The sequence below is a fragment of the Thunnus albacares genome, chromosome 22 (genome assembly GCF_914725855.1).
Source record: "Thunnus albacares chromosome 22, fThuAlb1.1, whole genome shotgun sequence".
In the NCBI taxonomy this organism is placed as follows: Eukaryota; Metazoa; Chordata; class Actinopteri; order Scombriformes; family Scombridae; genus Thunnus; species Thunnus albacares.
Window position 1 is genome coordinate 26,091,896 of NC_058127.1, and position 15,183 is coordinate 26,107,078.

Here is a 15,183-nt window from a genome sequence, read left to right on the forward strand (position 1 = left end):
ACTCAGGAACAGGTTTACAAAGAAAATAATCATTGATAATATTCTTCTTGATTTACTTTTCTTTCAAATAATCAGGTTTTAGTTATATACACATCTATATTTCTATGTTTCTTTTTCCCACTACAACCTTCCTTGTGGCTCTTATAAATCTCATCTGCGCTCTATTAATGCCTGGTCTCCAGAGGCTGAGAATTTACCCACAAACTGCATGATGTTACTAAATCCAGCAGAAAACATGATCAAGGCACCGGCAATGAGTTCCACCTGACCATGGCTCTGTACACAACTGTTTTCTGTATCATACTTGTTTTCGTTTTGGCAACATGAGCCTTCTTTCTGTTGCATATCGTGTTTGATAATTGTGTTGAACAAACTGAGAGAATAACTGTTCATATAAAGTCTTTGGTGATTGTGTTACTAGTATAGTTCTGATTAAACTAACAAAACATATGTGGATCTCTGTCTGACAGCCAGCCCAGACTGTCTTGCATGTCTATTACATTAGTTCTGTAAGATTACTGTAAAGCACAATGTGAATCTTTATTTTGAGCTACTTGTAATTTTTTTTATCTCTGTCACTGAAGCACTGAAAATTAAGCTGTGACAGAATTTAGATTTATTTTTACATTTAATTTAAATTTATTTTTACAGCATTTAGAATTTGTCTGATGACATCTGGTGGCATAGCTTTAAAAACTCTTCTCACAACTGACACACCCCTGCCCATTTTACTCACAATGTTATCAATTTGTTTAGACCATTATAATTTATGATCCAAGGTTATACCCTGAAGGATTGTCTCTTGTGCCTGTCTAATAGGTATGCTGTTTACATTCAATTTCAGTGTCTGTTCAGCTTTTAACTGATACCTTGATCCTATTATAATAGACTTGGTTTTACCAACATTAAGCACCAATTTGTTGTTTGTTACCCATTCTACCACTAACTTTAAGTACTTATTTAGCATGTTATTCAGTCTTTCTGTTGATGATGCAACAATCTGTCGAAACAGAAAATAAAAGCAGCCCCAAACAGCTACCTTAAGGTCTGATGCTCCAAATCTCGGGTTCATGCTGTCACATTGTATGGAATTAGATCATACAAGTGACTAAAATAAAAACCTCAGAGTTTTGTTTTTGTAAGTTTGCAGAGGAAGTGCCTTTAAGTATGTGTGTGACTGCAGCACTGTGAGTTATTTTCAAAACATCCTGACATGCATATTGTATAACTTCTCGTTTTTTACACTGATGCGGAAGCTCACGGGTGAGTTTAGAATGTGACATAAGAGGCCATGTATAACACGTCACCATTTATAACACTGCTGCAGATCTTGACTGTATGAACCATGAAACCTTGCAGAATACTAAGAGATAATCAAAGACTTTAATGGGCACAAAAGCACAGAAATGTATCTGGTTGTCTTGCAAAAGCCTGCTGCTGGATGTGCATGATTTAACATTCACCACTACCTGCCACCATCATATACGTGTATAGGTAATCAGCTTCATACAAGATCACAGGTGGTGTGCACCAGCAGTAATGTAACTGAAAAGGTGGTGCTGATTAATAATACAAAAAATTGTTGGTTGTTCCTCTACCAGCTCCTGTTTTCTTCCTTCTCACCTCTGCTCCCTTGTTTCTTTCTGTTGTCTTTGTTGTGCAGAGTGGCAGAAGACCCAGGCTCATAAACACAGGGAGCAGCTGCTGCTTCAGGAGTTGGTGTCACTGGTCAACCAGAGAGATGAACTGGTCCACAATATCGACGCCAAGGAGAGAGGGTGAGACATACTTACTGTGCTGGATGGAGGGTTTGTTTCTTTCACAGGCTCTAATTCTGCAGGCAGGGAATGACAGTGTAGTTAACAAAAACTGTAACTCAAACAGAACAAAAGATTTGTTCATGAAGATCAAAACAACACTTGCAGTTTTGTCCTTCTTTTGTTAGCTTTAAATGATTTCTCCTTGATTTCTGGGCAGTAATGCCACTAGATGGCAGTGTAGTGGCGGCCTGCTCCTCCAGCTTCCATCCAACACATCATGTAACAGTCCCCCACACACAGAGAGTGTTTTTGACTTCAATGAAAGAAAGAATAGAAGGAAAAATCCAATAAATCTCAATAAGCAGAAGAGAGGGCAAAGGCAAACTGGAATAGTTTATATATCAAAGGAAAGGAAAGCCAGGGAAAATGAATGCCTGACAGAAATAATAAACATCATTCTTTCCATGTAACAAAAGAAAAAGAAATTAAATGCTGTATTATTAATTCACCAACATCTGAAGATCTCCTCCAGACATGTTTTAAGACATTTTTCACAAAAAAGTTCCATTATCTAGTTAGAAATTCTTAAAATTACATCTACTTGTTCCCCCTCATTAAAAATCATAACTATGCATAATATTTATATATGTATTATATATTTTTTTAATTTCAAAAGTTTAACTGCTGGACACAAGATGTCTCCTTCACTCCTTCACTGTAAAGTTCTCAGTGTATTTGCACTGCAGGCTTCCTAGTTGTGATGTCACAAATCATGTTTGTTGGCCCATCCCTTTAACACAGATTTTTGTGAGCACAGTGAAACTTTCCTCCTCCAGCAGAATCTTCAAATGTCAAACTCTGCATATACTGCACAGTGAACATTCAAATGAAGAAGAAAAACACATTTTTGAGTGGAGGGACACTTTAAAATCTCTTTTAGTTTCATTGACAGACCTGGTACGTATTGATAGATAATATGGTTTATTGGCATCTTCACTACAAAGAGCTCTGTCCTTTACTGCCTTATTGCTATCTGCAAATCTGACATATGTGAACATACAGAGAAGGACAAAGAACAGTATTTTTTTCCAGCCAGATCAGATCACCAGCGATCCCCACACATTGTAGGTGCTTAGATTTCTATCCGTTTTTATCCCGACTCGCTCTGATGTCATTCAAACGTAGGCAATGCTCACGAGATCAAGGTGGCTGCAGTTTTTGGAGTCAGGCGCCACAATTACTCTGCAAGACCTCAGAGCATGATGGGAAACACTTGGCTGTCCCCTGATCAAAGAGCTGATTGATTCAGATGTTGGATCAATAACATCCTCTCTGTAATTGGAGAGATTTTGATGTTATTTGTCTGATATTGTCTTATAAAGTGTTATTTTGTTAACAGAATAAATGTTGTGTCAGCCAGAGAGGATGAATACATTCAGTAGCTGAGAAATATCACAGATATTTCTTCTGTGAGCTCCTGTATATTCTGGGAAACTGTCCGACTTGACTGCAGCTTATTGTCACTTGCTCCTGCTGCAGCTGCCTGATTTCATCCACTTTCCAGACGAGGTGCTGTTCATCTCCAACAAGCCTAATAGCTCTCAGGCTGTGCACAGCCCCAAAAAACTCCACCAATCAGAGGATTAGAGTTGCCTGAATGTTGCCTGAGAGGAAGTTTCTTTATCATTTTGCACTTTCACTCACCCACTTTCTCTCTTTCTGTGTTTTAAAAATTGAAATTTTGAGTGATGGCGCAGAAGGTCAGAATCAGGAATAGAGAAATAGAGATAAATCCCACCTGAACCAAAACATACATGGTTTGATGACTACATCTTGTAACATGCTACTTAGTGCGCTCACTGTTCTAATTTAAATTATACACTGCAAATGGAACATGGCTTCAGATGAAAAACTTAAGAGCTGGTGTCCAGCCTCAGGTAACTAAATACATGTACTCAAGTACTGAACTTAAGTATAATTGTGAGGTATTTGTACTTTACTTTAGTATTTCCATTTAATGCTATGTTGTACTTCCTACTCCATTACATTTATTTGACAGCTTTAGTTACTTTTCAGATGAAGATTTGACACAATGGATAATATAACAAGCTTTTAAAATACAACACATTGTTAAAGATGAAACCAGTGGTTTCCAACCTTTTTGGCTTTTGGTGTCTTACAAAAAGCAGTGTGTAGTCGGGGTCACATTTCACATGTCTATGAGTTGTTAACAGCTCCACCAAATAGTGATTTTTCCCTCTAAACTTCTCACATGGATTCATTTCAATAAATGTTCAAATGATCCAATATTTCAGCAAAAATCAAAGATTAGAGAAAAAGTCCAAAATCTGAGAACAGATTTGTGTATCAGAACTTTGCTGTTTCTTCTCTCTCCCATTAATCATCTCACGAACCCTCAGATTTATCTGGTGACCCTTTGGAGGGGTTCGACCCCTAGGTTGGGAACCACTGGACTAAACTAGCTAACTGTATATAAAGTAGTTGAAACTAGCTCCACCTCCAGCAGCCACAACAGTAACATGCTGCTCTAACACTGATGCTTCACTATTAATAATCTAATGATGTCATATATAATAATATATCAGTCAGAGGGACCAAACCACTACTTTTACTGCAATACTTTAACTGCATCAAGCTCACAATACTTAACCCTAATACTTAACCCTACTGTAGTAGGATTTTTCATACAGGACTTTTACTTGTATTTTTAAATTGCTGTATTGGTACTTTGACTTAGTAAAGGATCTGAGTACTTCTTCCACCACTGTTGACTTGCATGTCTTTGTGAAATACGTACTGCTGCAAGCTTGGTGCTCAGTTGTAGGTTCTGTGGTGGCTACTGTTGGTTCCATTTCCTCAAAGGTCAGCACTGTCAAAACAGAATGCAGTTAGTTAGTTGGATTTAGATCTGCTGTTGTGAGCAAGCCCTAAATCTCCTCCCTTTTTCTTGTCTTTAGAGCTCTGGAGGAGGATGAACGTCTGGAACGTGGCCTGGAACAGCGGAGGAGGAAGTATGCTAAACAGCAGAAGGAGAAGTGTGTGATGCAGTGATTCTGTCGACCCCTAGCACCACATGCTGGCTCAAGTTTCTGAAAGAAAGTGCATGAAGACAAAACCAAGAATGCAAAAGCTGTGTTCAGTCCTCTTTCATCTGCAAATCAGCCATAAGAAGGCAGACACAGCTGAGCCAAGGGATGTATTTCACACTGAACTACTATGAAGTGGCTGTGTATTCTCAATAGAGACCTGAATGGTCTAAAACCAGAGTGAGGCTCTGGAAACTGTCTCAATCAACTCAAGTGTTATTTTTGGTTGGCTTTTCCTTTGAGTGTCTTCAAAGTGTGGCATTAGGCTCCATTTTATGACCAAAGATCAAGTAGTTTAAGTGATGTCATTTCCACAAAGTCAGTGTCTTGTCAATTACCAAACCCTATCCAGCATCAAGAATGATCACACACTCAGCGGGAGAGGCATCAAAGAGAGCTGCTTGTACCTTTGGACTGTTTGCAGTTTCTGTGCCGTGTTTTTAATTAACCATTGTTACAGATTGTGCTTATAGATGTAAAGTGTTTTATTGAAAGTGTGTATGAGAGTGGAAATGTCCATCACAGTTTGGAACAGATATGAGTTGTCAACAACAGTCAAGACGAGGGTTGAAATCTGAAATTACAAGGGCCTCAGAAAGCCTCCCATCCTTAACCATAACATAGGCTGTAGATTATCTGTATGACCATTTTCAGATCAACCACTGCGGGTGTGAAGGTTTGAGTAAGGTTAGGAACAAACTACTTAGTTAGGGTTAGGGAAAGGTTGTAGCATGGGTTAAAATAACTACTTTGGGGAACCTTTTTAGTCATGGTTAAAAGAAACCATTGTGACAATCAGTAGGAAACAGGAAACAAACTAGTCATCGCCAAAGTCAAAGTCAATCCCATCAAGACTCATCTGTCTACTCCAACCTTCTGTCTATGAGGGTTTCATATTCACACAACCACAAGCAGTCCTTTTTAGGTCAAGAGAAACATAGGGTCATATTAAGGCATTGAACAAACAACAAATGCTGTTGTTTTTCTCGTAAAGCCAGTCTTGAACTACCATTGAACAGTGAAATTCTCCATTTAAAACACAGACTAATCTTGTAAGGATTAGCAGTTACTTAAAGTGCCTATTTTTGGAGTTTTGGTGATCATTCCCATCAGTTACAATAGTCACTACTGAGTTCTGTGGCTGCAGTGACTCTACCAGACTCAGTCCCACAGGGCAGCAACACGAGCTATCAGACAACCAGACAAACATATTATTTAAACCACATATTACATGTAATTGTCAGTTTGATGTGATTGTAGCATCTTTCAAATTTGTCCTCTGCAGTGTCATTTTTGAAACAGACACCAGGTGGCGACAAAGGAAGACATTTTCAAAGCCTGCACATAGTTTTACAATGGAAGGGAAGTTTACAATGAACATTTTGGCTGCATTCACCTACCTTTTCACTTCCAAATAATTTAGTGTGGCTGTGGATTTGTTTATAATCCACAGTTCAGCCATACCTGTCGCATTCACCTGTTTACCCATCCCTAGATTTTGGCAATGAAATTGGTGAGTAAAATGTCATAACTGATAGAAATAATCGCCACCTCTAGGTAAATATAAGGCCCAGGTTGTAAAAGCCATTACCTTTAAGGCGGGCTGAGGCAGGGTTGTTTCAATTTACAGAGCAATGTCCCTGAAGCTGTTGAGGAAAATCATCTCCACTATATTGGTGTTGGGTAACACTGATTTGCCATTATTAGATTAACGTAAAATCCAAAATTTGCACACATACCGTAGGCCTACTGTATATCTGCAAACAAAGACTTTTTAAACAAATAATTTGTCACCAAAGTTGCCTTACTGAAGGATGTGTTACATTATAAATGCCTGTAAAAAACACAGAGTACCTGTGGTTGAGTTTAATACATTGAGTTCAGGAAAATGTGGAGTAGGGTCTGTTTTTAGAGTTCATGATTGATGCCTTGTTACTGATTTACTGATAATAACTTTACGGGGAAGTTTTCTTGTTTATGTGCCTATAACCAAAGGACTTCGACAGAAAATGGTGATTGAAAATGTGCTGTTCCAGTAGAGCTGGGCGACAAAACAAACTGCTCCTGTAGGTTGTGAACAGTTGTTGATTTCCAGGTCCCCTATCCCCTAAAAAAACACCACCACCAAACACCCAATAATATTCTTGATTCTGCTAGAGGTCAGGCCTATAGATAGATCAATCACCACCCAAATTTATGATTTTACCATGCAAGCATCTGTGGCCGGCAAGATAACTGCTTAACGCTTTAGCCAGCCAGGAGCACACTAGAGCTAGTCAGTTAACATAGCTGTCCAAGCCAGCTAGCTTTCTGATTAGCTCAGCAACTAAGCTAACTTAGCTTGATTGCTAAGCATACAATAAGTTAGCACAGGTAATTCCAGACACTTATTTGTACCGTTGATGACTTCTAGCTGCCAAGACAGTTTGGTTTGGGTTCAGTGTGTATCAAAGTTAATCAAAATCAAACTCACAGAAAAAGATTTGTGCAGATTTATTTTGTCACCAGGAGCAGATTCTGCTGCATTCACAGCAAATTCATGGCATTTGTTCATGTTGTCCATACAGGAGTTCAAATTAATGTAATGTGATGTGGTGTTTTAAAAGTTACATTTTACATTTATTCCTTCAGCAGATGCATAACACGACAAGTGAAAAATAGTCATTTTTAAAAGTTAACATCATGTTTCATAACCACTACTTCAGTGGAGCAGATGCAAGAAATTCAGGATCAAGATCAGGGTCTTCTAACTAGCTTATTGGATTAATTTAAAGTTTTACTAGTTATTCAAGATGTGTTAACTGGAGAAGCAGCCATGCAAATATGTGTTTTTTCTTTTCATGTATTTTAAACAAAGCTCATAGTCCTTGTTACTGCAGCATTTGACTTCCATATCTGTTGAAAATTTGCACAGTAGCATTTAATGCAATGTTATTCATGACTGTGACATGGGAGCATGACTGTGAGACCTGTTCATGGAGGATTTTTTTGCCACTGATTTGGAAAATGTAAGAAAAAATATAGGTAATTGAACATGTTCAATGAATCCTGTCAATAGCAGGTAATTAAAAATAATTAATAATTGCACAAATTTAGTTTTGCTAAAATGAAAGCTGAAGGTGTAAATGTTTATGCATGTAAAAAAAAAGAAATTGTCATTAGCACAGTGTTAACATTTGGCAAAGTGAAGCACTTCCATATTTTCCTCGAGTTAAAGAATACTCCCTTCTTGTTGTTGTTCTGAAAAGTTATGTGTTTTTACTTACAAGGGTATGCCATAACACAGTGACATTTCTGTGCCCGAGAGGTTTTAATTTGTGTTTGCAGTTCCCATGCCATGCTGGTGGTTGTAGCAACACTGACCACCAACTGTGTGATTTCAAGAGATGGAATAGTTACAGTTTGTCAATAAGATTGCCGTTGGAAACTTTTTATTTGTTGTTTTCATGTTATATTTGCACTATTTGTAAAATTTGGAAAATAAAAAAGATTGGAATGCCTTACAGCTCTCCTGGATTTTTCTCTTTCTTATTAAATTTATTGTTGGCATTATATTTCTATCAGTCTATAATGGAAATGCATAAAATGTTGTATAGAATGTTTCTTGAAGGCTGATGCTGGTTACTATCTTATAGCTCCAACTGGCCCTGCAGGCTCAACTGTGTGGCACTTTGCTTGTGGTCTTAACTTTGATTCAATTTGACTAATCATAAATTTGTATGGGAATACTGCATCCAACACTAAAGCATAATCTAAACTGAAATGATAAGGTCTTTAAAAGGATAGTCTAAAAACAACAGTCAGGTGCCCATATGAACATTGAAACATGTTTTTCTTGCTGTAATTATTCCTCCTGTTCATACTTACCATTAGAAGATCCCTTCATAATGTACTTACAATGTAAAGGATAGAGGGCAAAATCCACAGTCCCCTAATTGAGCAAAAATTACAAAAGCTTTTGTCAGAAAAGGATTTGGAATAGAGAACACACAATGACTGTGAAACCGTTTGTGCTAACAAGTACTCCATACCTGTGGTAGTTACTGCAGTTGAAAATATATACATATTCGTGTGATCAACTTAAACTGACAACAGTTTAACAAAATAATGAAGATTAATCCTGATTCGGTAAACGTTTATAACCATTACCCAGCATTCCACCTAACAAGCAGCTGTGTAACTCCACCCCCTGCTCTTCTAGACCGCTAAACAACTATTTTAACCCAAATTAAACTGAACCATGTCCAGAAGACTAAACTGACTGACTAAAACTAACTGTCCTTGTTATCCATACAGCAATATAAAATATAGTTTCTTAATTATCAGCCCTCTATCACACTTTGAGTTGATAGAAATCACTGATTGGATTGATGATGGTGTCATCTAACACCTGTTTGAACCTGATTGGATGGTTGTCCTGCCAATTGTGGGAAATACCTGTATTGTCTGCAGGAACTTCAGGAAGTACAGGGAAAGTGAAGTCTGTCTGTCACATCGCTGCTTTTACACAAGTCACAAATGACACCAATACAGCTGAATTAGAATGACACATTAGTGATGATTCTTCCTCCAAAAATACTAATATTAAAATCCTGCATTGAAATGTGTACTGAAAGTGTAGAAGTAGTAGCAGCAAATTTAGTAAAAATAAAAGTACTCATCATGCAACACGGGTCATTTCATGCAGAGGTCCTGAGAGGGAAAATGGCATTCTTCCCATTCAGACGCAAGAGTATTAGTGAGGTCCCACACTGATGTTGGGTGATGAGGTCTGGCTAATGTTGGATGGGGCTGAGGTCAGGGCTCTGTGCAGGCCAGTCAAGTTTTTCCACAGGAAATTGGGAAAAGCGTTTCTGTATAGAGCTGCTTTGTACACAGAGGCATTGTGTTGAAACAGGAAAGAAACAAACACAAACAGTTGCCAAAATGTTGGAAGAACATTTTTGTCTATTGTCTGTCGTAAGTTAGCATAAGCTTTCCTTTCTCTAGAAAGCACAAACCAGGACAAATAACTCCAGACCAAAAGTTGGTACTTCGAGGAAGAGTTTAATGAACATACTGATCATGTGACCTTGTCAGATAATTGATAAATTCCACTCTGTCATAGTCTTCTTGATGGGCTGAACCTTTTGTAACACAGTTTGAAATGATATAATTTTATGTGAAGAATGGAAGTTATTGGGATCAATGCAAATCCAGTATGATCTGTAGCACAACATGCATAAAGTTAACAGTCAAATAATAAGAAACATAGATATACATACATTCTACCTGTCATTGTTCATTTGTACAATATCAATATCAAAATTAGAAAATAAAATATTAAAGGCAAAGTTACATTTTCAAACAGAAATGCTGGCAGAACAAAATTATTATATATCTGTCCTTGAAGACAATCTGTTAAATGATTCCTCATAAAATCATTAAAATGAGTATTAAAATGACATGTTTATATGTTTAAAAGCAGTGGTATCTGTGCTGCAGTCCCTGATAAACAAAATGCCACAAAAAGCTTCTCCTAATGAACAATTCTATTGGCAATAGGGCTTTCTAGTGGCCAAAAGACAAAACTGCAGCACTGAAAATACCTTTGGTGGTGGAAAAGGAGGCTGTGAGTGAAGTTAGACCATTAACATGCAAAATACAGAGCATATGGAAAATAAACTACTGAGGATAACTCCTCAGAAAGTTAAATACAAATGTGTCAGCACTTATGTGTGTACGATCACTTGTACATCGTAGCAGTCTCTATCACTTTATAAACCAGTCAAGTTCTTCATTGCTGTTCCCATACTCTGAAAACTAAGAATAACTGACTTTGCCTCCAATAAGATTAAGAAGTATAACGAAGGTATATGCCTCCTATAAGGATTTTATCTTATGTCTTAATATATTGTGCGCCCACACTCACACACACTCTCACTCTGCAACATAAACCAAAGTGTAAACTACAACCCCTGTTGAAGGCCTGAGTCGTGGCTTGCGAGTGTACAGGCTTAAAAACTCTAATGGCCGCTTCACTTGTTTACACAAGCAATCAAAAGAAAAGGCACGTGCTAGTTTATCAGTTCTCACCTTGATGTTAATATTTCCAGGTCTATATGTATATTCTGGGGCTCGACTTTAATTTATTTGCATGATTTCCAGTTAAAAACTCCTTATCTATCTTGTACTGGACCTTTATGCAGCCCCTCAGTTTAGCCTCTGTCTGAAACAGGCCTCTTTTAGCTCCTGTCTCTTTAAGGCCCGCCTCCTGATGAGCCCACTCTGTTCTGATTGGTCGGCTTCAGGAAGTTTCTGCAGGCTTCGTAAACAAATAATAGTAGTAAGGTTTCACTTCTTCTTCTGGAATATTCAGAGGGGTAGGTGAGGAGAAGTGCAGTAATGGACAGCCAGCAGAGCACAGAAGAAACGGCAGCAACAGTCTACAGTAGCACATCAGTAGGGAAACAGTTCTCCCTAGAGGTCCAAAGAAGCTTTCCTGATCCTCTCTCTTATAGTTACCAATATCTGTCTCCTAAATGAGATAAATTAGCTGAGTAACAAGTCCAGACTCTATTTCATGATGATCTAGCAACAGCTTGTCTTGAAGAACCAGTGTGTAGGATTTAGGGGGATCTATTGGCAGAAATGGAATATAATATTCATAAGTATGTTTTAATGTGTGTATAATCACCTGAAAATAAGTATTGTTGTGTTTTTGTCACCTTAGAATGAGCCCTTTATATCTACATATGGAGCAGGTCGTCTTCCACAGAGCCTGCCATCTTGCACTGCCATGTTTCTATGGTAACATGTTTCTTTCCACCAAACACTGGCTCTACAGGTTCTTTTGTGTTTTTCGTGAGTTTTGTGGCCACCATAGGTTCGCCTATACACTTGAAAGGGGAGGGGGGAAGGGGGAAGGGGCGAAGTATTCAGTTGTTTGCAATCTGCAACCTCACCAATTAGGCTACTTCAAATGCCAAGCTAACAGTATGAAAGCAAAGCTGATGGTTAATATGCTAATACTAATGGCTACTTGTTGTGATTAGCAACACAACTCGTTTTTACACTTTAACATTTAGTCACAGTATAGAAAACAATACACAGACTCATATTTTCCTCTTGTAGATCCCAAAAGTCCAAACCATAGGATAACTGGTCATTAACCACTAAGTTATGAACATTATTGTTCTTGCAGAATATTCAATGTCCACTTGACGGTGATAATTTGCCTCTCCATTTCTCCAAAGCCTGGGACCTATTAGTTTACTATTAAACCTCACCCCTCTACCTGAGAATAGAATTGGGTTGGCTGTTAGTTTTGGGACATTCCAATTAAAGCAGTGGTTCTCAACCTTTTTTGGGTCAGCACCCCCCTATCCATTATCCACGTCCCTTACCACCCTCCATCAGTTAAAATGTAGGCTAATTGTCTCCCCTGAATATAAATGTTGATTATTATTCTGAGTTGAACCATTAAAAAAGCATATCATTGGATGCCAATTAACAGATTTGATTTAACTGGACAGTTGGAATATCAAAGCATGGGAACAAAAAAAACATGTGAATAGAAATTATATTTATGAGTGTTAAACAAATGCAACTGTTAGAAATTAGACAGTCAAACTTCAATAAGGTATCGAACAGCAGCCAATCAGAAAGCATTCTTATTAATTGTTTCAATGGAAAATGAGAGCAGCCCACCAAGGAAAAAGTCTGGGGCTACTGGCAAAAGCAGAAGGATGTGTATCCATAGCTAAGCTATATTCAATAGAATACTGACGGCATTTTTCTTGTTCTGCACTATTTTGCTGATATGATATGATTGTTATTGTTTTATGATGCTATCCAGTTGATTAAACAATCAGATCTGCAGTGGTCAAATAAAATAACCAAGTCAAAGGTCCGCAGGGGTTTTGGTTGGGGGGTTTGGGGGCCCTCCCCTAAGAAAATTTGATGTTATTTGACTAAAAACTATGTATTTTCACACAATTTTGGACTTTTATCCTTACAATATTTATTTAAAAAATGCACTGTGTGCCATAAAAAAATAATCATGAAACACTAGTAAAACATGCTTATAGTGAATGTATTTAAACTGATGTTTCTCATCCTCCCATAGTCAGGCTGCAGCCACTATTCAACTGTATGGTTAGAATTTTATCTTTAGCGTATCCACAAACAATTTATTTGTCCATTTTGCACATATCACAGAGATACAACAGACTGCATTAATGCCATCTCAGCACTTTTTATTTCCTGAGAAGAGAACAAAAGATCTATACTGTCTGTTTATGTTTGACTTTTGTTCCAGATTCTTCGTTCCAAAGTTCAGAGCTGCTGTTCTGTGATCAGATTTCCTTAAGAACACTTCCGGTTAAAGATGTATATAAAGTCAAGACTGTTGTATACATGTTTGTTCTTCTGGTTGGTTTCCTGGTTGAAGCTGTTAATTCATTTCACCTTCACTCATCAGCTTGATTCAGATTATTTTCAGCATCGAAAGGTAATGTAACCAACAGTTTTCACCATGTTTCTGTCTGCAGGCATTTAATGATCTGATAACAGTAGAGATGGTAGTTATAGTGCTGAGTTATATTGCTTTGTTGACTGCATTTGTGGAATGAACAAAACACCAGATGAAAGAAATAAGAAATACTCTCATTGGTTCTTTTTCATTATCAAAGAACTGGGTTTTTTAAATTATATTTTTAAAAAAGAATAAATTCAGAACAGGATCAGAATAGATTTATGTTGTAAATATGACAGAATATCGTTTCTTACAGCAGCAACAGCAATGTTTCCATCAGCAAAGTCACTGTATAAATTAAAGTAGAGAAAAACAAAGATTGACATATTATGCTGCTAACCAAGTTAGGCGGTTAGGCTGACTACATGTGCTGGCTCATGTACATATCAAACAAACTATGCTCATTTGCATAAACTCCAACCTTTGACCTTTGAACTGCAGAGATTAGGACTCTTAAAACTAGCCAACAGGAGTGTAGAATCAGTGAAATTGGCAGAACTGACAGCAGAATCAGCCAACGGAAGGCCATGAACTGCTTCAACAGTTCAACCTCAGTTTAGTACCAATGGTGAAGTCTCTGTATGGACCTAAACCATTTAATTTATTAGATCCTTATCATTTTAATTGACACATTTGTCAATTGATACATACTAGTGCTGTGCCCATTCATAAAATGCCTGTTTGGAATGGGATGATTTCTCAATACCTAGAGAGAACAGTGCCCATCCCCTAAATGCCTCTCATGAAGACTATTGGTAGACGCTACAGTTTACCTATGCTCCCTAAACACATGAGATGCAAGCTATCAGTAGAAAATACAATTTACCAATGTTCCCTAAATGTCTCACACGCAGAATATCTGGGGACTACAATTTTGAGTTGAGCTGAAGTTGATTGGATGAGCTGTAGTGCCCATTCAAAATGTGCCTACGACATCCTGCAAGTTCCTGTGTGTGAGGAACGGGAATAGGGCTTAACTCTCTAAACTTTTTCAGTTCATTCTCTATAGTAGTTCTTATCACTACAGATGTAATCCCATCTCTGACCACAATGTGGGTTGCAATGGCAATTTTTTATGAGGTATTTTTGATATCTTTCTCAAGAACTGCTCATCACAACAACTTATCACATCAACATTGCACTTCCTTGATTCCCCAGCAATCCACCTGCCAGGTATGAAGTAGATTGGATGAATGGTTCTTGAGATATTTAAAGGACAAACATACATACATACAAACAGATAGACAGACAGAGATTCCTTGCTTTTTATTGAAAGAAAAGAGAAGAGAGATATATGTGGTTCTCGAGAAATAATAAGCAATCAGCCTGTTCTGAACACTCGCATTTTGAACAGGCACTGCACTAGTTTGTATAAAAATAAATGCCAGTTTACTTAATACACTATTTGTGCATTCATTTGTGGACTATATGCACTCAGTAGTTAAAGCTGCATTATTATGTTTTTGGCCATGAGGGATTAGAAGAACTCTTGTTCACACATCCAGCAACATTAGCATTCATTTGAACTCGTGTTTATGTCCATGATGAATCCAAGTCCTCATTTACTCTCCCTCTTCTCTGTTTTGGTGTCCACCTAATTCCTGAGAAACTCTCTTAGTTGCTAAATGCTTCAGTTTCTTTCCTAGCTAGTTGCTAATGTTATCTGTATTGTCTATCTGAGCTTTCTGAAAACAACTCCCAGCTGCTACAAGGTTGATTAGAGCACTGAGAATCAACTACATGATAAACTGGTGGTTGTAAAACCAAACAAACCATTTGCTGAAAGAGGCTAAAAACATGC

The 15,183-nt window shown here is 37.7% G+C and overlaps 1 protein-coding gene across 12 annotated transcripts in view; it reads left to right on the plus strand.

Moving 5' to 3' along the window:
* ehbp1l1a (EH domain binding protein 1-like 1a) overlaps positions 1-7,874 on the plus strand; it is a 62,425-nt gene extending 54,551 nt beyond the window's left edge. For all 12 annotated transcript variants that reach the window (XM_044341217.1, XM_044341224.1, XM_044341216.1 and 9 more), the window contains 2 exons: positions 1,664-1,778; positions 4,739-7,874. In XM_044341217.1, the coding sequence (XP_044197152.1) occupies positions 1,664-1,778; positions 4,739-4,832 (209 nt within the window). In that variant the 3' untranslated portion in view covers positions 4,833-7,874. The remainder of the gene's footprint in view (positions 1-1,663; positions 1,779-4,738) is intronic.
* The last annotated feature ends 7,309 nt before the right edge of the window (positions 7,875-15,183 follow it).